We start from the raw sequence: 19,788 nt of genomic DNA, 5'->3' as shown, positions 1-19,788 counted from the left end.
TTCGATTTTCAGCTCGATTTAAATACATTCAATGTCAATGGAGAATTGGTAAAATCTGACTATATATATGCCTACCTTCTACCTACCTACCATCTATTTTCTGTACTCAGAAGCAAAGTACACTAAAGTGAGTTGAAACAAATTTTCACGTCTATTTTGGCTTTAGGCACTCCTTCAGGTAGGCGTAGGCCGTCTTTTAAGCAGATTGTCAATATATTATACATTTATCGTAAAATGAGTAAAAATTAGTTAAAACTTAAAATATGATATCAATTATAATTTCCCATCACGAGATCATAAAATTCATCGGACGGCGCATACAAGTTGAAAACTTTTGTCATTTCCAAATCATCCTGTATCCTACGAACACTTTTATGCACATCTGGTAGAATATTCACAAGAGTTCCAATTCTCACAAGAGGCTCTTCGACTTTTTTTACATTCCTCATATAAAAATCGAGTTCTTTCAATACTTGAGTTTTGATCTTATCGCCAATTTTAATGCATTCATCGCTCAATTCGATAAGTCCAGTATCCCAAAGTAACATTGTGAAGAGAGCAAGATATTCTATTATATCCATTTGAAGAGTCATCATTGGCAAGATCACTGACTTTTTGAAGCGCTCATAGGATGGCTTGAAGAGTCTAAATTTTTTAGATTTGTTGTACATAACTGATTTTTTCAGGAATAGTTGGAATATTCTAACGACATATTCCAGATCGAGTTTTTTCCTACTCACCTATTAATATCTTCACTGGAAATTTGCTTATCAGAATCTGTACCATTGTAAAATGAATTCAAATCATTTGTGTCAATATAGTCCCCAGATGGGAATGTTATTGCATCCGGTGTATTGTTCAAATGACTCGAAAATCCACTTTCCATAATGAAAAATGCGGTGTACGAGTTGTGGAACAAAATTCTCTGAAAAAAACAATCCACTTTAACTGCTAAAACCTAAAAACCTACCTTCTGATCAATCGGCAAGTTGGAAAATTCATCAAAGCTCCATGAGACCCAATCAGAAGCCAACGTGACATCCTTCATACCCTGCTTCACCGCTTCTTTGTAATTTACTGCCTTTGGAGTTCTCTTTTCAAATACAGTTTTATCTTCAGCCTTGTGAAGCGCTATCCGAGCATTGCACATTGTTTGGTAACTTGCTCGGATTTTTGAGAGAATTGGCATTTGACCCGTAAGTGGTAGTTCGAGCATCAATGAGTTGGACGTTCGGGGGCTCGAGAGTAAATCAATTGAAACTTCTTTGCGGTTTTTGGGTAGTCTTGGTTTCTGTTGAACTCCGACAGGATTCATTCCAACCTCAATGCATTTGACATAACGGCACGCACGGCACATACATCGAATATCTGAATTTTATTTATATTAAATTTTTAATAATTAAACTAATCCAAAGTTTGGTCCAAACAACTTCAAAAAAACGACCGTGATTTTTTTCAGGCGGTCCCTTTTTTCCCAAAAAATATGTTACATTTTCTTTTGCTTTTACAAAGGTACAACATGCCTGTGTAAGGAATTGATTAATATGTTATTTTTTGTACTTTAAAAATTAAATGTTAATATTTACAGAAGTTTAAAAATACTCACTAACAGTAACATCGCAATCGTTATTCCCTTGACACAAATATGTTTTACTCTGGGACACACTTCGACGGAAAAATGCTGCGCAAGCTCTGAAATCTAGGTTTTAAAGTCTGACCTATAAATAAATAAGTACCTGCAAGCTTCTGCTCCAAAGTGGAACCCATCTCCAGGTTCTCGGCAAATTGAGCATTTCGATTGATCCTTATCTTTTTGTCGTGGTCCCATTCTAGCAATTTAATTTTTTTCTTTTAAATTAATCAATAGTTTATGAACACACAAAGTGCAGAATAATGATTGATAATGGAGATAGAAAGATAAAATATGGTTTTCTGTTGATAAATAGTGAGAGGCGGAAAAGAAAAAAATTACGAGGCAATATTGCATTCATTTGAAACGTATTCCTTTGTAAGTTGAATTAGTAAAACAAATAAAACAAGAATTTTGTTTCTTTTATTCTCAGAAATTGCCAGTAACAAGATCAAAAAACTCATTGGGCGCCGAAAAAATATTAAAGACTTTAGTCATCTCCATGTCATCCTGTATTCTCCGTACGCTTTTATGAACTGCTGGAAGTAAGTTGACAATTGTCCCTATTCTAACTGATGGCTCTGCGACTTTCTTCACATTTGTCAAATAGAAATCCAGCTCCTTGAATACTTCTGCTTTGACTTTTGTGCCAATTTCCAGACATTCATCGGTGATCTCAACAAGGCCAGTATCCCAGTGGAGAAGTGTAAAAAGTGTGAGAAATTCATAGATGTCAACTTGAAGATTCATCATTGGGAGGAGCAAAGATCTCTTGTAATTGTCGTAGAACGGCTTGAACAAGCTGAAAATTTGAAAAAAAAAACGTTAAGTTTAACCATCTCTTTTCTAATACTTTTCAATATCTTCCGTGCTGATTTTTTTTTCAAAATTTGTAGAATTATAGTATCGCTCCAAGTTTTTCATGTCACAATAGTCTCCAGATGGGAAAATGACAGAGTCCGGCATATTGTTGATATGACTTAAAAATGCAGTTTCCATCATGAAAAATGGAATGTAGGAGTTGCGGAACAAGATATTCTGCAAAAAAGGAAAATTCAAAAATAGAAGTATTTTTAACATGTCTAGTTTTAGCCTCATTATTGTTCAATTTGCTCAAAAATGTTTTGACATTTTACGTAGGCATATGAAATAGGTAGACAAGCAGGTAGGTACGGCTGTAAGGCACCGCTATATTTAGATCTGCTGCATGCCTTAGCAAATGTCCTACCTACATGTCTGCCACATTTCTGAGGGCCTACCTACGCACCTTTCGCCTACCTACATGGCTACCTTTTGCCTCAAGGTATAGGGAAACATTTGATGTGTTAAAATAGCCATTTAAGTTTTCCGACTCACTTTCTGATCAGCGGATAACGTTCGAAACTCATCAAAACAAGAGGACACCCATTCAGGCATCAGCGTATAATCCTTCATTCCCTGCTGAACTGATTCTTTATAATTTATTTCTTTTGGAATCTTCTCCTCAAATACATTTTCTCCAACTTCATTGTGCAATGCTTTCCTGGCATTTCTCATATTTTCATAGTTCAATTTCATTTTTGAAAGTATTGGCATTCGACTGAACTCGTCATGATTTGATGAACTGGGAGAGATGAGTTCCTTTGATTTCCGGAAACTACCAGGCTTCTGCCGAACTCCTACAGGGTTCATTCCAACTTCGATACATTTGGTAAGTCGACATGCCCGGCACATGCATCTGATGTCTAAACAAATCAAGATAGATAATTTCAATTGGGCTTAGAGAACAAGCCGACTTGCCTGTCTGCCTGGCTTAGGCCTAGGCTTAGAGGCTTAGACTGAGCCTTATGTAGGCTTGTAAGCCCGACCTTAGTGAAAATGTTTTATTTTTTTGAAGTTTTTTTTTACAGAATGCCTTTGAGTTTATAACATAGTCCAAAATTTTGGCTCAAAACAGGTCAATTAATTTTTACTCACTAACAGTAACATCACAATCGTTATTTCCGCTACATGTATATAATTTATTTTCTGAAATACTTCTCCGGAAGAATGCAGCACATGCTCTGAAATTGTGCGATGTCTTGTATACAATTTAAATTTTACCTGCAAGCTTCTGCTCCAAAGTGAAAACCATCTCCAGATTCTTGACAAATCGAACATTTCGATTGATTTTCCCCTTTTGATCGAGGCCCCATCACGGGAAATTGGAGAAAATGGATGAGAAAAAGAAATAGAGAAAAGAGGAATTGATGATAAGAATGATAATGAGAGAGTGTATGTAGTTCTTGTAGTTGCCCAAGAGAGAGGTGGAAAACAAAAAAATTAATAGAGAAATTTTACACTTCCGGTAAAATTGGATTTGAAAATTTATTAACTTCTTCGAAAGCTTTTTTCCAGAAAATTGTTCCAAATAATTTTTTGGTCAGTTGGTTATAAATTTGTCAAATTAATTTATTCAGTTTTTTTTAAAATTTGTTTTGAAAAGTAGGATATATAATTTTCAAGTTTTCCCCCTTTTATATACACACAGTTGTATAAAACTCATAATTTATTCAAAAATTTCAATCCTTACATTACTACAAAGTTTCTGAAAGACATTTCAAAAAAAATTATTTACAAGAGATTTATGAATTTTCAAAATTTCGAAAATCCATCTATTTTTGTCTATAAATGGTAGTTTTCATTAAATAATAAAATACGCACTAAAAGGTAGGGCTGAAAATGTACTATTTCTGTAACTACGTGAAGCATCTTGTACCTACTAGAATATTGTTGGTATATTCTGAAAGAGCTTAAAAATTACTACAAAGTTTCTGAAAGACTGTTCAAAAAAAGTTACTTTGAAGAGATTTATGAATTTTCAAAGTTTGGAAAATCCATCTATTTTTGCCTACATATATTAGAATTATTCTTATCCTACTAGGGCAAGGCTGCCCACTAATGAATAATATGGATTTTTTCAAATCCTCGTAAGATGCCAATTTCTTATAATTGATTTTTATTGAAACATCAAAATTTAAAAAAATTTTAAAAACCAAAACAGCTAGAAAAAAAGACACAAAACCAACAATTAAAACAACAAAAAAACAAATATTTTGATTTAAGCCGATGAACCGCCACTCCAGAATGTCTCTCCGAATTTGTGTTGAAGAGAATTGATAACCTTTTGACATTGTGCCTCGACTTGTTTGTTCTCATCTGGAAATTTAAAATTTTAAAGGATAATAGGCAAATAATTTGATCTTCAGGACAAGAAAATCGAGAAAAAAGTGGATTTTCATAACTTTTATGTAAGCTTGTTTCATATAGTAATTACAGTTTTTAACTAAAAAATTAAGGATTTTGAAAATAATTCTAATAAAAATTGGATTTTATGGTTAACTTTCTAAACTTTTTTTTTGATTTATCGATTTCTCCTGAAAAAAAAGAAAAAAATTACGATGAATCTCTTGGTATGAATGAATTATTGTAATTTTTACAAAATTTCCGAAACAAACCTTCAATAAGCTCATTAAGGAACGGAAGAAGAATCGAAAGATGCGGTTGTACTCCATCTCCGATCTCCTTGATCAACAACTCGAGAACAATGAGAGCACGATAACGGATCTTTGCTCTCGAATCTCTTGTCTTGAGCATTATCTTATTCAGAAGCTCTGGGAAGCTGTCCGGATCAGCATTTCCGATACGGTAGATGGCTGGAACCAGGTGATCGGAACAACGTTTCTCATGGCCTTCAACCTTCGTGTTAACCAATTCATTGACTATCACATCCGACACCAATTGACAACGATCACTGCAAAATTGATAAAAATTACAGATGATTTGAGATTTGAGGTCTAGAAAATCCTATATTTTTCAAAAAAGTCCAGTCAAAGTTGTGAAGAATTTCCAAATTCTTGGAAAATAGGGAATTTTTGAGTATGATATCATTGAAATAATTTTTTGAATCGATTTTTAAAATTTTGATAGTTGAAAACTGAGGTATATTAAAAATTTAGAAGTTTTCTTTTTTAATAGATTTTGAAATAAATAAATAATACCTTAAATAATACAATTTCAATAATGTATTTTTCGGTTTTTTTCGGCCAAAAAAGTTTTTTAAAAAGGCTATTTTTTAGCCGGGTAGAGGAGAAAAACTTGATTTTATCTTCTTTTTTTTTGTCGAATTTTTTTTTCGGTGAGCTGCTCCAACTTCAACTCACACAGTGAAAAAGTCTCTGTGCCTAGCAGCATTCGAAATGACATCAATCGCAAGTGTCAGTGCCAGATCCGTCTCTAATGCCTCAATTGATCCTCGTTTTCCACTCAACAACAGCTCATCTGTTCCGAGCAGCAGCGTCGCATTGCATTTCTTCAGGACGAGCGCAGAAATTTCCAAAATTCGACCGAAATATGGAAGAGCCAACGAGTTGAACGAAGTGTAGAGATCATTGGCAAAGTGGAGAAGTGAAACGAGTCGAAGTCTGGCTGCCAAATCAGCCTTCGCTTCGAGACCCGGCTCAGCCCAAGCGACGAGCTCATTGACGACTGTACGGAATTCCACTTCACTGAGAATACTGGCAATGGAGATAACGAAATTGAAGACAGTGTGCTCGAGCTTTTCAACATTCTCAAATTGATCCGATTGACGTTCTTGACTTCTGACAATCAATGTTGGAGTGATGACATCACTGACGAAGGTTCTTCTGAGCTGAATTACTGATTTACGGAGGATTTCCGGCTTCTGTTGATGTTGAGTTTCGATGTATCCAGTGAGCAAGTTGAATAGAGCACTGAGAGCCTTCTGTAAATTTAGAGCAAATTTATATTTTGAAAATTTCTGGCAAATCAACAAATTGCCGGAATTTAAATTTCCGGCAAATCAGCAAATTGCCGGGATTGAAAACTTCTGGCAAATCGGCACAATGCCGGAATTTAAATTTTCGGCAAATTGCCGGAACTTTAAATTTCCAGCAAATCGAAAATTTGGCGGAATTTAAATTTCCGGCAAATCGACAAATTGCCGGATTTGAAATTTCTGGCAAATAGGCGATTTACCGAATTTGCCGGAAAAAAGGCAACTGCCGAAAATTTCCGGCGAATTGCCAGAATTGAAAACTTCCGGAAAATTCTTGTTGATTTGCCGAAAAACGACAACAGCCAGAATTTTTTCTTTCGCGTTTTTATTATACTCAAAATGACACCAAAAAAACTGATTTTTTTTGTAACTAAAAAATTTGATTTTTCAGAAATTTCTCAAATAATTTTATTTTCGAAATTTGGCAAGAAATTTGGCACTTTTTTAGTCAATTTTTCGGCTTTTTAGTCAATTTTCGGCGGGGAATTCAAATTTTTGTAAACTGATACCTTTTCAGTCTTCAACTCTCCAACCGTCTTCACAATATGAGCAGGAAGCACGCGAAGTTCGATAGAAAGCAATGAACGACGAATCAACGATAGACGATGATGGATTCCAGTTTTACTTCCAAATCCACTAGTCTGTGATCCTCCTTGGAATGCTGCTGTTGTGCTAGAAGATGGTTGATTGAGAGCCAGGAGCTCCGATGGATCTCCGAATCGAGCAATAAGCCGACAATATCGAATGATGACGTCACCAGTCGATTCAACGACGAATGAGGCGAATTGATCGTAGACTCGTTGGATGCATGTTAGGGAGCAGATCTGGAAAATTGAAGATTGAAAAAAATTGAGTTAAAAGGGCAGAATCTACAAATTTCAGGCGAAATTTATCAATTGTCTGGAAGAAAATCTAAAAAATTGAAGTTAAAATTGTTAATTTTCTGTGAAAATCATCAAATTTTCGAGTTTAAATGACGTTTTTCGCCTCAAATTGTAGATTTATTACACAATTTGACAAAAATCGTCATTTAAATCTGAAAATTATTTATTTTTTCCAAAAAATTCAGTTTCAGCTTTAAAGCTTTAACTCTTAGCTTTAAAAATTGGGATTTTTTTCCAGAAAAAGTGGCAGTTTTAACCGAAAAATTCAAATTTCGCCAATTTTGACTGAAAAATTTCCAAATTTCAGGCAAAACTCGAAAAAATGCTCCAGAAAAATGACACTTTAAGCCAAATTTCAGGTTTTTCGAGCTATTTTTAGTGTAACAAACTCTGCCGTACCAATAAGGTATCACTTCCAAACTTGTTTCCTCCCAGTGATTGTTGTCTGATTCGGTGACCTCGATTTCCACGTCCACCTGCCACCGATGATCCTGGAGATGCTGCAGAATCATACTGAGGCTTCGAGAATCTGGCGATACACTCCTGAACAGTTGCTAGACACGTCTTCAAAAGACTTGTCGCATGATGAATCGTAGATCTCATATTATGCGAACGAATGAGCTCTCCGGCAAGAAGAAGCACATTTCCAGTCAAATTCTCGTCGAGCTTCTGATATTGGCTCACAATGCTCACACACCGTTGCATTGTATCTGCGAGAACTAGCGATTCCGATTGTGACGGAAGATTCTTCGCGATCAACTTCAACGTATACGCAGAATTCTGGCACATTCTCATCTTCTCCTCACTCTTCGTCTCGGCAACGATAAACTTGTTGAGAGCCTGAGCCAACGTGATAAGCTCCTTCTCGTTGATTCCACTATCGGCGAATAGGTAACGATCGTGTCCGAGCTTGATGTTCGCGAGTTGCAGGACTTTCTCGCACATCTTATACGACATCTTCTTGTCATTAACACACTCTTGAAGAACATCAGCGATGAGACGAGCGGCTACACCTCCTGGAAGCAAGTGTCTCAGCTTCTCACTGACCACCTCGGTTCTTGACGCGAATGCAACCCAATATCTTTGAGCTTGTGGATCTGATCCATCTTGATCATTGGCTTCCTTGTTCGCAAACTCATCCAGCTCAACGGAGCACTCGATAAGCCTCTTTCCAAGTGGTAATGCATTCTTCAGAAGCTCCTCGTCATCATACGCAGCTAATCTTTCAATCAATACTCGATTTGAGAAGATTCTCGAGATAAGAGTGACCACTACATATCGGAAATGTCGAATTCTCGGCAAAGTCTGAGCTGTTCGATCGAAGATCATCGTGTCCAGATCCTTCTTGGTGGTGGTGGACTTCGCTGGCTTATCACCTCCAAGACGACGCACATATTCACACATCTCGAGGACACTTGAAAGCTGCTCGAATGGATTGAGAGCACTGAGAAGTTCAATTGCTAAATCATCATAAGCATCTTGATCCGATCCTCGCTTCATTGCTTCCTGAGCAGCTGCATCTGAAGATCTCTGCCAGCGAGCACAGAAACTGGACACCAACACCAGCACAACAGTCGATGCATTCTCTGCTTGAACAGCTCTAGCGATGGCTTGTGCGATTCTTGCTCGACGATGTGCTGGGATATCTATAGCACTCGCGGCGAAGAGCCGAGCCAACTCGATGAGCTTCTCGGTTTGCTGTTGCTTGGTGAGCACCGCTTGTCCAGAACTATTAATGATCGTTGAGAACAGCGATTCGACAGTCTTTTCGACGATTGAAAGTGTCAATTCATTGTCTTTTCGAAGCATTCCATTTCCCATGAACGTGAATACAGACATCACGTGCTTCACCACTGAATTGGGGGTGTGCTTGGCAGCGGCCACAATCAAACGGAGACAATCTCGAAGGAGGTGATGATTGTGAGTGGATCGCATCGTTTCGATAACACAATCCATGTCGACTTCCGACGCTCCGATCTTTGTCTTTTCAGGATGTTCAAGGATCTTTCGAATGGCATTCACAGCGAGATGCTGCTGGTATGACGAGCTTTCCACGTCGGATTTGGAGTTCACTCTGAAATTATTTTAATTTTATTGTTTAAATTCAATTTCTAATAAATAAAACTCACTGCTTAACAACTGCAAAGAGAGCAGCAAGAACCTTTTCACTCGACGGAATAATTTGACGAGCATTCAGAAGATCCAACACAAATACGACACGTTGATTGAACGCTTCCCATGATTCTTCGGTTCCAAACGTTTTTTCGACGAGATTCTTCTTCTGAGCACCCTTGGTTCGTTTTGGAGCAATTTCCGAGACTCCATCGAATTTGGTGAGCAGGTCAGCGACGAATTGGGGGTTGAGGTTGGCCTGAAATAGAAAAATTGAAAATCAGATTAATTGGGTGAAGATTTTGTGTTAGTTTGCTTAATTATACTAAAATTAACAGGAAACAATCAAATTTCGTACTGAGACCTCTCAAAAAATGTCAATTTTCGAAAAAAAGAGCTAAATTTTGCTAAAATCTGAAATTTCGCACAGTTTTTATCGAACTGTCTCCTAAATTTGTTGATTTTGCCAAATTTTAGGCAGATTGGCACCCAATTTTGGTAATTTCGGAGCTTATCTACTTATAATATGCCTAAATATATAACGAATTACGGCGAGAAAAAAAATGACCAAAATATGCAATTAATGTGGGATAAATCGATAAAAACTGTGCTCCAGCTTCTACGACACGGAAAATTTGGGGAAATTTCAAATTTTAGTTCAAAAATTGGTTTTTTTTTTCGAAATTTTGATTTGCCATTCAAATTTTCAAGCTGGAAATTCGGACTTTTTAGGGCTGATATAGTGAAATTCGACAAAAATTACCCCAGCCAACGCAGCCTTAACACTGCCTCCATCAATCTGTTTGACTCCTCCAACACCGACAACCTTCACAATCTCCAACACAAATTGCTCGACGTCATCTTCCACCTTACGACTGAAATATTTCTCTCCTCGTTGAGCCATCTCATTCAGAGCCCATTCGACTTTGTCCCATTTCTCTCCGTTCAACCATTCGGTCGCCTTATTGATCGGGTCACCGGAGAAAACTTCTCGTTTCGCGAATTCTGAACTTTGAGCCAGCTTTTGAGCTTTTTCTGAAGCGGTGAGCTTGATTTTCTTGGAAGATGGAGCTTCCTCGGAAATAATTTCAATAGATTCCTCAGATTGAGTGGCAGCGACAGCTTCACTGGCGAATTGCACAATATCTTCAATTTGGTATTCTTTGAGCACATTTTTCAAGGTTTTCTTGTCCTTAGCCTTCAATTCGGCGTGAATCGCATCAAATTGCTTCGCAAATCGCATTCCAATAGCTCGAATATTCGATTTCAGCTTCTTCTTATTATCGAAAATATTTCCGTCCATTCCTTCCTGAAGGATCAGCTTCAAGATTGTTCCAGCTTGATCTCCAGTCAAAATCGAAGCATCTTCAATAGTTTCTATAAGAACATCAATCGCCAAGGTATTATCTTCAGATTCTGCATCTTTTGACAACACAATAAGTTCTTTCCACAGAACATTGAAGAACTTTGTCGTATCTGTACGCTCTGAGAGTTCCTTCAGAATCTTCCAGACATCAATGCCTTCCTCGTGGCGGAGCAGCTTCTTCAGCGTATTCTTCGACAAACTCTGCACGTTTTGCTGCTGGAAAACAACCATCAGAGTCGAAAGTGAAGCTGCTGCGGTGTCCGATCGCATTTTTGTGATCAGCAGCTTGCACATTGAGTTCAAAACCTCATCCTTGAGCTTCACCGTCAACACCAGCTGGGAGATGACAACCATTGCAGAGTAACGGAAAGATTTCATTGGGCTTTTAATTCCATTTTCGATGAACGGCATCAACTTGGCAAGCATCATTTCGTCGACTTTTTCTGGATCCGTGAACATGCTCAACAACAATTTCGCGTGAAAATTGAAGAGAATAGGATGTTTAATTTCCAAATAGTCACTTCCAACAATCTCAACAGCATGTCTGATGTGATCCGTGATACAGGTAATAATCGAATGCTTGCTTGACAACGTGGCTCTTGCGATTGAAGTGAATGGGATTGGTGTCTCCGTCTTCGTGAATTGCTGCATAAATTGCCATTCTTTCGATCTTTTCCAGTCAAAATCCAGAATACGGAGAAGTCTGGAGTAGACTTTGGTCTCGTGGAATGGGAGAAAAGTGAGAAGAAGCGTCTCGGCGTTGAAAGAGTAGATTTGATAAGTGTGGATCAGGAATTCAAGAACTTGTTGGCAAGCGAAATGTTGTAGATACGGAGAAAGTTCCAGAAGAAGCTTTTCGATTTGTTTGTTGAGCTCTTCATTGGCGCCTTTTTCGAGCATTGACCTGACAAAGTCTACACGCTCTTCAGAGAATAGATCGTTGGCGAATTCTGTATCAAAAACTGGGTCGATTCTCTTCATTTGCTCGAGTCCCGCAACTCCTGAAATAATAAAGAATAAATAAATTAAATTCTCGAAGCTCTTACCAATTCTGTGAGCGGTCTCATTTGATAGTTTATTGGCTTCTTTTCTATCGAACAATAAAGAAACATGGCGCTTCTCAACCGTCAAGTGACGAGCGGCCGATGTTCTCAAATTTTCCAACTGGCTTGTCAACGACGTCGCCATTCTTATGATACCCGGGGTTTGGAGAAATAACAGACAACAATTCTGAAAAATGGTAATTTTATTTAATTTTTGAAACAAAAAAAAAACTGTTCAAAGAAAGAAAATTGCGCTTAAAAATGCGAAAATTACAAAAAAATAATTAGAATAAAAAATAAATTTTCGAGTTTAGGGCGCGGTACGTGAACACCGCACGCAAGTTTGCGGACCGCACACCACACTTTACGACACTTAAATTTTTTCTTTTTTATTGTTTTTATATAAGAAAAGCTTTTCGTAATTTTCCTCGAAATTTAAGTGATTTTTTTCAGGTAACAAAATGAAAATCAAGGTGATTTCTCGAAATCCAAACACTTATCAAAGAGAAACCACGGACAAAAGGAACAAAAGTAAGATTTTCCTAGTATTTTATAATTTCATATATTAATTCAATGTTTCCAGTCGTTCGAAACTTCAACACACCAGCGGACCCATTCAGATCTCAAGTTGAATACACACGTGCTCTAAATGCCACGAAATTGGAGCGAGTTTTCGCTAAACCATTCGTTGCGAGTCTTGACGGCCATGTCGACGGAGTTCAAGTTCTTGCAAAGCATCCGAGTAATTGATTTTTCTTGAAAATCTCTAGAAAAAAATATTTTTCAATTTTCCAGATCGCCCATCCACAGTTTTCTCCGGCGCCCGAGATGGTCAAGTAAAAATCTGGAATTTGGCTTCCAGAGAGTGTCAAGCAACTTTAGACGCACATCGAGGACTTGTTAATGATATTTCAATTGATAATAATAATGGAGAAAACTTTGTAACTGTTGGACAGGACAATCAACTCAAATATTGGAAGATCGAAGGACAACAGAAAACGCCGGCCCATTCAATTGCAATGGATGGAATTGTGTATGGAGTCTCTCATCTCTCATTCTCCTCGGATTTTGTCACTTGTGGAGAAGATATTAGTGTTTGGAAGCCGTATCGTGAGACACCACTACGCAGTTATAATCTCGGCACTGACACAATTCACACATGCCGAGCGAATCCAGTCGAAGAGAACGTGATCGTTGGCGCCCGCTCAGATCGTTCGATTTACGTGCTCGACACGCGACAAGACGTTCCACTGAAGAAGGTGACGATGAAAATGCGTCCGAATAAGATCTCGTGGAATCCGATGGAGGCCTATAACTTCACGGTGGCTAGCGAGGACTATAGCCTGTACACATTTGATATGAGATATATGGAACATCCTGTTCAATCTCATCAGGGATTCACGTCTGCTGTGCTTGATGTCGACTATTCGCCGACTGGTCAAGAATTTGTGGCTGCTGGATATGATAGATCTATTAGATTGTTTAAGGCTAGAGATATGACTAGCAGGTGAATATTAATTGCTGAAAATATTGTAGATCGGCAATCTAGAACAGGGATAGCGGCATGTGCCGCTCGGCAAATTTTTTGTCATTTTCGGCAAATTGCCGATTTGCCGGAAATATTCAATTTTGGAAATTCACCAGATTTCTGATTTTTCGGAAATTTTAATTTTCGGCAAATTGCCGATTTGCCTGAAATTCTTAATTCCACCAATTTGCCGGATTACCGATTTGCCGGAAATTTTGATTTGTGGGAAGTTGCCGATTTGCCGGAAATATTCAATTTCGGAAATTCGTCGGATTTCTGATTTGCCGGAAATTTTGATTTGTGGCAAGTTGCCGATTTGCCAGATTTCTGATCTGCCAGAAATTCACCAGATTTCTGATTTCTCGGAAATTTTGAATTGTGGCAAGTTGCCGATTTTGCCGGAATTTCCAAAAAAAAAAGTGCAATTCCACCAATTTGCCAGTTTGCCGATTTGCCGGAATAGTCAATTCCGGCAATTTGGTGATTTGCTGGAAAAATCGTTTGCCGCCCACCCCTAATCTAGCACTCCAAAATTTTAAAATATAAACTTCAAAATTAGAATTAATTCGAATTCTACAATTTCAGAGACGTCTACTACACAAAACGAATGGCCTCAGTCCTCTCCGTACTCTGGTCTGCTGATTCGAAATTCGTTCTATCTGGAAGTAACGAAATGAATATTCGTGTCTGGAAAGCGAATGCCGCGGAGAAGCTTGGACCACTCACAAAACGAGAGAAACAAGCTTTCGCTTATAATGAAAAACTTCGAGATACCTATAAGAACCATCCAGAAGTACGAAGAATCGCAAAGCATCGCAATGTGCCAAGACATATTTTCACGTGGGTTTTTTGCAGAAAAAATTCAGAATTTTTGGCCAATTACACTGAAAAATAGTGCCAAAATGAAGAAAATCACTTGATTTCTCTGAAAATAGCATTTATGCTGCTGAAAATAATATTATTTTCAGAGAAATCAAGTGATTTTCTGTATTTTCTCACTAATGTTCGTTTTGGAAAAACAACATTTTGTGGAAATTCCAAAGCAAAACTAAACAATTTTCAGAGCCGCCAAGGAGCACAAGCTTATCAGAGACGCCCGCGGACGACGAGATTTCCGACGAGCAAAAGCCGCTGGACTCGACGAGGAGGAATCATATCTGCCACAGACTCAGAAGATTATGGTTGGAGATGCCGAAATGTGAAGCAGCAGCGTCGTTTTTTCTTTTGTTATTTGTTGTTGTTTTCAAGTTTATCACACTTTTTTTTTTTGGTTGTTCTCCTATTTTTCCCAAAAAAAATCCTTGTTTTTAAATACCGCTAAATCAAAAAAAAATTATTTAGAGAAATTCGAAAAACAAAAAAATTAACCGAAGAATCGAAAAATTTTCGATTTTATTTCAAAAAAAAAAATCTCGATTTTTCGGCCATTTTTTCATTTTTTTTTTCGAAGAAAATAATTATGTTTTTTTATCGATTTTCCGTAAAATCGAAAATTTAAAAAAAAATTTGATAATTCATAATTTCATTTACAACACTAAAAAAAGAAAGAAAAATATTTAGACATGAAAGAAAATGATATTAAAAAGGAAAAAAATTAAATTTGGAATGCTTCAGATCACTTTTTCGATGAAATCTCCGGCAACATATTCTTGATTTCTTGTGGAATCGTATCGATATAATCCTTATGCTTGACCCATGAAGCCGTCGCCAGTACTCCTCCCGTATTATTAAGCTGCACACCGGGCTCATATCGAATATCACGGCCCGAAATGTCCGTAAGAGTTCCTCCAGCAGCAGTCAACACGGCTTCAACTGCACACGTGTCCCATTTCTTACAACCAGCACTTGCAAAGACATACGCTGCACACCCTTCCAGAACTTTGAGCACCTTGAATCCGGCTCCACCGACTTTTTCAACGCTATCCGCCAAATTTCGAGTTTTCAGAGCTTCGAGGGCGTTGGAGACAGATTCGCTGAGATGGCTTCGAGTTGTCACCACGATTTTTTGAGCATTTCCTGGAAAATATAATTTATTGAAAAATTGTAAAAAGCAGCGAAAAAATCGGGGGTACTCTAGTTTTAAAGGTTCATGACTGATTGATTAAACATTTTTGAAATTTTTTGCACAATTTTATTTTATTCGAAAATTGTTTTTTTTTTGCGATTTTTTCCCAAAAATTACGGTCTCGAGCGGAATTTTTTTTACTCGCGATTCCAGTGTTTTTCGTAATTTTTTCTTTAAAAAAAACTAAAACACCTGGGTACTGTAGCTGAAAAGTGGTAATTTTTGGTGACAAATACGGAAAATGGTTTTTTTTATTTGATAAATGTTTTCGGTATTATTAAAAGCTACATTTTACGAGTTTTGCGCGAAAAAATACGGTACCTGGTCTCGAAACTACAAATTTTTGTAAACGCAAAAAGGTATGCGACTTTAAGGAGTACTGTAGGTTCAAACTTCTGTTTTGTATCAATTTTTCGAAATTTTTCATAGTTTTTAGTATAATTTGTTAAAATTTAATGTGTTCTTATAGTTAAATTTTGAGGTTTTTAAATGAATAAATATAATTTTGCCGAAAAACTATGAAAAATCAATTTTTTTGAAAATTTGGAATTACAGTACTTGGTCGTTTCAAGACCAGAAAGAAGAATATTTTCCTCTTGCTAGGACCAGGACCAGGCAGTAATTTTGAGTACGAAATCGCACTTTTTCGCGAAAATTTTCATTTTTAATATATTTTTTTAAAATTTTAATCAATAATTACCAGTAGCCGGAACAACTCCATGAACTCCACAACCTTGAATCGCCCAAACCGTCCTTCCAAGCTTCTCATGATATGGTTGATGAATAATTCCAGCCACCGGTCGTCCCTTATACGCGATTCCAATCAACACAGTGACCTGCTCCAACAATGCCATATTCTTATTCTTAACTGCCAACGCGACTTCTGATGTTCCATCCAACGGATCCACCCAGACTACAACATCATTTTCCTGGATATTCTTGAGCTCCGTGCTCATCAGGCGTTCCATTTGGAGCACGTCCGCACTGAATCCCATTTCGATTTCCGGGCAAGCAGTTGTGTCTTCCTGAAAAAAAATTAAATTTTATGCTTTTCTAAATTAATTTTTGAGAGCTTCTAATTTTTTACCTCTTCGCCGATAATATTAATATTCTTGAAATGCTTCTGCAGAGACTGAACTATGCAGTATTGAGCCCGACGATCTGCTTCCGTTTGTGGATCGTAGCCGGATCCGTGCTCCGATTTATCGATGATTTTGAGATCTCCGCCGGCCATGACATTCTGAAAGACGAAACAATTTTTTTCCATTTTTAAACTTAAATTATTGATTTTTTTAAGCTTTTCGGCCTGACGAGAGGTCTTTTTTAACAGTTTTTCGAGTAGATTCTATATTTTAAAATTTAAAAAAAACTCACTTTAATAAGACCCCCGGCAGCCTCTGAAACTCGGACAGACGAGGCGACGAGTCTCGTGAGAAAACTCGCTTTGTTGAACATTTCAACTGGTGCCGAAATCATTCCATCCGTTTTTCGATCTTCTCGTTTTCTCTGCAATCGTCATTTTTTGTTCTATCTGATTTTTATTTTTTCAACGTGGAGTTCAACACGCGGGGATCGCAAAAGAGAGATAAAAAAGATAAAAAACGAAGAGGTAAAAAATTTTCTCGTTAACGAGAAATTTAATTTGATCGGTGATTGCGTAGAATGTGCGTAATCTGACGACATTTATATTTTATATTAAAAAAGCATGGCGTCCACGTGAAAATGATTTAAAAATGGATTTTCTCAAGAGAAAAATCGATTTAACGATCAAAAGATGGCCTGTAAAAAGGGAAGATAAAGAAGGTAGACGAGGAGAGAGTGCAGACACCGCGGAGACGCAGAGTAAATCTCTAGAGGAAATCTTTTGCCGGTTAAGACTGACAATTAGGAATCCCTCTTCTGATATTTATATATATGCAGTGAAAAGCGTGGGAAGTTATATAATTGCTTTGCTTATCACTGATAACTGATCGAAAATCACATTATTTTTTTCTAAATATTTTATTTTACAAAATTACGATAGCCAAAAATAGTTAATTTTCCGCTTTTAATGGCTTCCAAAGTTTATTTAAACATGAAAAATACGTTTTAAATTAATGTAAAACACGTAAACGACTAACGCGGCCGTGTGTCGATTTACGCAGCTTGTGTACTCCCCGTGGAGAAGTAATACTGTAGTTTTCGGGTAGAATTCTCATTTTCTGATCATTTATGCTGATTTTTTTTTGCAATTTACATTAAAATTGTTAATTCACTTCTTATTCGAAGTTGAATTGGTGAAAATTGATGTATTTACGGTTGAAAATAGAAAAATTCTCGTTTTTTAAAGTTTTATACAAAAAAAAATTTAATTTTCCTTTTATAAACTCGTGATAAATAGGAAATTCGAATCAAAATACGAGAAAAAATCCAAAAAAAAAAGAAAAATCAAGTATTTTATGCGAAAACTGTATAATCCTTTGCAACAAAAAACACTCTTCTCCACGAGGAGTACACAACCTGGCCGTGGCCGAACTTTTCAAAAGTATTCTTCCATTTTCAAATATCAGGCATTTGAATTTTATATTATTGAGTTTAAGACGTATTTCTGAACATGAAATCGCTGGTCCTGCCGAAAAAAAAATTCAAAGCTAAATAAAACGTTTATTTACAAGCAGCGAAAGTCTATGTACATTAGTAGGATTTGTGTTTCTCATGGAAAATGTCAAAAATCTTATAAATTAGAAAAAAAGAGTCCAGTCAATAAGATTTATGCAGGAGCGGCAAGAGCAATGACTCCACAAGCAGCGCGAGCGCCAGCGTTTCCAGTCTTCAAAGACTCCTCGGCCTTGTCGTCGATTCCCTGGCCTGAAATGTTTTGATATTTATCAGAACCTTCTGTCGAAAGCTTACCAAGATCATCTCGATCGACGTGGACAACCATGGAACGTCCGATAACAGTGTTCGCTCCGAAGAGGCTGACCACCTTATCGGAGAACTTGATCTTCGCAACTCCATCGGCGCCAGCTTCAACGTTTCCAAGGTCACCAACGTGGCGGACCACGGACTGAAAATAGTCATTTAGAGATAACAAATAGCCTGTGAAATCACTTACATCTCTTCCTCCATGATTCATTTTGCATGGATTGAAGTGTGGCCCAGCAGACGTACATCCATCGGTTGAGTCTCCATATTGATGGATATGGAATCCATGAAGTCCTGGTGACAATCCCTTGATCTCTCCTTCGAATTCGGTCTCTTCACCTTCGGCTTTCTGAAACGGTCTAGAGTAATAAATAGGGATTTGATTTTTCCCAATTTATTTTAATGGTGGAATGACTCCGGTGTGGAAATTTCCTATTAAACACATTGTAAGAAAATTTAAATTTTATATTTTAATGGAAAATGTCAGTTTTCGCCTAGTGCCATTCCAAAATTTCTCGCCTTTTGAAGTTGAAGTGCAACCGCGCTCCGACGCGAAATAATATAATAATATAATAATATGGGTCTCGTTAGGTATTGGGCAGTTTTTTCGTGGCTTTTAGGTTTTTACAATATTCATTTTAAAAAAAATTTGGCCTGAAAATAATTAAAAATGCAATTGAACAACTACTGAAAGTTTGGAGCAAAAATAAATAAAAAAGTTTGATTTTACAGTTCTGTCGCCAATACCTAACGAGACCAATTGGCAGTGGAGCGCAATTGTACTTCCATTTCAAATGGTGTGATTTTTGCGTTTTATATGATAGGCGAAAATTGACATATTTCTACAGAATATAATTTTTGGGGAAAACTCTCTGATCTCATTGGCGATGCTTTATCTTTAAAAATACCAAAAAAAAATCTTTCAACCAGTTCTCACCTGGGTAAGCCAAACAGTTCCGAAGACAGCAGTTCCACGGAGAACCGCTACAGCACGTTTCGACTCTACTTTGGAAACAACGTCCTGTAAAGTGAGTTAATTTAAAGTTTTCATATTATAATTGTCTTATTTTCGAATATTAATTTTTTATATGATACATCCACTTAAAATGTCCCAAAATATAAACGCATTTACCTGTGGAAGAACGGCATTGGCAATATCAGAGAGAATATCCATTTTCCTTTTAGTAAAATTTTCGTTAGCACAATATTCACAATACGACAGCGAATGTGAAGCGAACTGATGGAAAAAAGGGGAGGAATGTTCTAGTACAATAAGAGCTCAACGACCAACAACAACAACAAACAAAACGAAGAGATCATAGATTAGAGGACAAAACAACATATGGGAAAGGGGACAGAGATGAAGTAAACATGGATGGTAATATATTTAGTATGAGGATACTAGAAATGGATAGGATTTCTAGAAGCTTCTTTCTGATA

The 19,788-nt window shown here is 37.1% G+C and overlaps 6 protein-coding genes across 8 annotated transcripts; 1 reads left to right on the top strand and 5 right to left on the bottom strand.

The window, feature by feature from the left end:
• Nucleotides 1–208: 208 nt before the first annotated feature.
• Nucleotides 209–1,907, bottom strand: nhr-273 (Nuclear Hormone Receptor family). Its single transcript, NM_062383.7, has 5 exons — nt 1,737–1,907; nt 1,607–1,692; nt 971–1,368; nt 741–925; nt 209–645 (listed from the first exon to the last, which is right to left on the bottom strand). The coding sequence occupies exons 1-5, from the start codon at nt 1,826–1,828 to the stop codon at nt 270–272; spliced, it is 1,137 nt and encodes a 378-aa protein (NP_494784.1). The 5' UTR covers nt 1,829–1,907; the 3' UTR covers nt 209–269.
• Nucleotides 1,908–2,037: 130 nt separating this feature from the next.
• nhr-109 (NR LBD domain-containing protein) lies at nt 2,038–3,814 on the bottom strand (the record flags this gene model as incomplete). 3 transcript variants are annotated; one of them, NM_001393051.2, is made up of 5 exons in its annotated part: nt 2,038–2,432; nt 2,484–2,668; nt 2,987–3,354; nt 3,587–3,672; nt 3,713–3,814. In NM_001393051.2, 3 exons carry the CDS (start codon nt 3,341–3,343, stop codon nt 2,060–2,062), a joined length of 915 nt encoding a protein of 304 aa, NP_001380054.1. The 3 variants fall into 3 exon arrangements, with proteins under 3 accessions (NP_001380054.1, NP_001368017.1, NP_001022341.1); NM_001381389.1 differs by having other exon boundaries at nt 2,060–2,432; nt 3,713–3,804; NM_001027170.5 differs by lacking the exon at nt 3,587–3,672 and having other exon boundaries at nt 2,060–2,432; nt 3,713–3,743.
• A 779-nt stretch (nt 3,815–4,593) lies between these two features.
• toe-1 (HEAT repeat-containing protein 1 homolog) lies at nt 4,594–12,040 on the bottom strand. The gene is made up of 8 exons (NM_062381.6): nt 11,855–12,040; nt 10,206–11,809; nt 9,460–9,701; nt 7,730–9,404; nt 6,956–7,270; nt 5,812–6,392; nt 5,107–5,402; nt 4,594–4,807 (listed from the first exon to the last, which is right to left on the bottom strand). Exons 1-8 carry the CDS (start codon nt 11,994–11,996, stop codon nt 4,710–4,712), a joined length of 4,953 nt encoding a protein of 1,650 aa, NP_494782.1. The 5' UTR covers nt 11,997–12,040; the 3' UTR covers nt 4,594–4,709.
• Nucleotides 12,041–12,304: 264 nt separating this feature from the next.
• Nucleotides 12,305–14,687, top strand: dcaf-13 (DDB1- and CUL4-associated factor 13). Its single transcript, NM_001383819.2, has 5 exons — nt 12,305–12,382; nt 12,435–12,593; nt 12,647–13,358; nt 13,965–14,219; nt 14,443–14,687. Exons 1-5 carry the CDS (start codon nt 12,313–12,315, stop codon nt 14,579–14,581), a joined length of 1,335 nt encoding a protein of 444 aa, NP_001370319.1. The 5' UTR covers nt 12,305–12,312; the 3' UTR covers nt 14,582–14,687.
• A 200-nt stretch (nt 14,688–14,887) lies between these two features.
• Nucleotides 14,888–16,951, bottom strand: bpnt-1 (3'(2'),5'-bisphosphate nucleotidase 1). Its single transcript, NM_062379.7, has 4 exons — nt 16,819–16,951; nt 16,532–16,684; nt 16,145–16,469; nt 14,888–15,395 (listed from the first exon to the last, which is right to left on the bottom strand). The coding sequence occupies exons 1-4, from the start codon at nt 16,897–16,899 to the stop codon at nt 14,995–14,997; spliced, it is 960 nt and encodes a 319-aa protein (NP_494780.1). The 5' UTR covers nt 16,900–16,951; the 3' UTR covers nt 14,888–14,994.
• A 1,125-nt stretch (nt 16,952–18,076) lies between these two features.
• On the bottom strand, nt 18,077–19,574 carry sod-5 (Superoxide dismutase [Cu-Zn]). Its single transcript, NM_062378.6, has 5 exons — nt 19,481–19,574; nt 19,286–19,369; nt 18,539–18,697; nt 18,337–18,490; nt 18,077–18,291 (listed from the first exon to the last, which is right to left on the bottom strand). The coding sequence occupies exons 1-5, from the start codon at nt 19,520–19,522 to the stop codon at nt 18,194–18,196; spliced, it is 537 nt and encodes a 178-aa protein (NP_494779.1). The 5' UTR covers nt 19,523–19,574; the 3' UTR covers nt 18,077–18,193.
• Nucleotides 19,575–19,788: the final 214 nt, after the last annotated feature.

Source organism: Caenorhabditis elegans, chromosome II (genome assembly GCF_000002985.6).
Source record: "Caenorhabditis elegans chromosome II".
In the NCBI taxonomy this organism is placed as follows: domain Eukaryota; kingdom Metazoa; phylum Nematoda; class Chromadorea; order Rhabditida; family Rhabditidae; genus Caenorhabditis; species Caenorhabditis elegans.
Note: the sequence above shows the minus strand (reverse complement) of the source record. Positions and strands in the feature narration are given on the sequence as shown.

Bases quoted from the DNA above. Each gene is read 5' to 3' on its own strand.
- toe-1 (NM_062381.6), bottom strand. From the start codon at position 11,996: ATGGCGACGTCGTTGACAAGCCAGTTGGAAAATTTGAGAACATCGGCC. The intron at 9,702-10,205 runs GTAATTTTTGTC...TTTCTATTTCAG, and splicing joins TTAAGGCTGCGTTGGCTGGG to GCCAACCTCAACCCCCAATT. The intron at 6,393-6,955 runs GTATCAGTTTAC...CTAAATTTACAG, and splicing joins GAGAGTTGAAGACTGAAAAG to AAGGCTCTCAGTGCTCTATT.
- nhr-273 (NM_062383.7), bottom strand. From the start codon at position 1,828: ATGGGACCACGACAAAAAGATAAGGATCAATCGAAATGCTCAATTTGC. The intron at 926-970 runs GTAGGTTTTTAG...TGTTTTTTTCAG, and splicing joins ACTTGCCGATTGATCAGAAG to AGAATTTTGTTCCACAACTC. The intron at 646-740 runs GTGAGTAGGAAA...TAAAAAATTTAG, and splicing joins TCCAGTGAAGATATTAATAG to ACTCTTCAAGCCATCCTATG.
- bpnt-1 (NM_062379.7), bottom strand. From the start codon at position 16,899: ATGTTCAACAAAGCGAGTTTTCTCACGAGACTCGTCGCCTCGTCTGTC. The intron at 16,685-16,818 runs GTGAGTTTTTTT...TTCGTCTTTCAG, and splicing joins CTGCCGGGGGTCTTATTAAA to AATGTCATGGCCGGCGGAGA. The intron at 16,470-16,531 runs GTAAAAAATTAG...ATTTTTTTTCAG, and splicing joins TTAATATTATCGGCGAAGAG to GAAGACACAACTGCTTGCCC.
- dcaf-13 (NM_001383819.2), top strand. From the start codon at position 12,313: ATGAAAATCAAGGTGATTTCTCGAAATCCAAACACTTATCAAAGAGAA. The intron at 13,359-13,964 runs GTGAATATTAAT...CTACAATTTCAG, and splicing joins GCTAGAGATATGACTAGCAG to AGACGTCTACTACACAAAAC. The intron at 14,220-14,442 runs GTGGGTTTTTTG...AACAATTTTCAG, and splicing joins GTGCCAAGACATATTTTCAC to AGCCGCCAAGGAGCACAAGC.
- sod-5 (NM_062378.6), bottom strand. From the start codon at position 19,522: ATGGATATTCTCTCTGATATTGCCAATGCCGTTCTTCCACAG. The intron at 19,370-19,480 runs GTAAATGCGTTT...CTCACTTTACAG, and splicing joins CCAATGCCGTTCTTCCACAG to GACGTTGTTTCCAAAGTAGA. The intron at 18,698-19,285 runs GTGAGAACTGGT...AGACCGTTTCAG, and splicing joins GAACTGTTTGGCTTACCCAG to AAAGCCGAAGGTGAAGAGAC.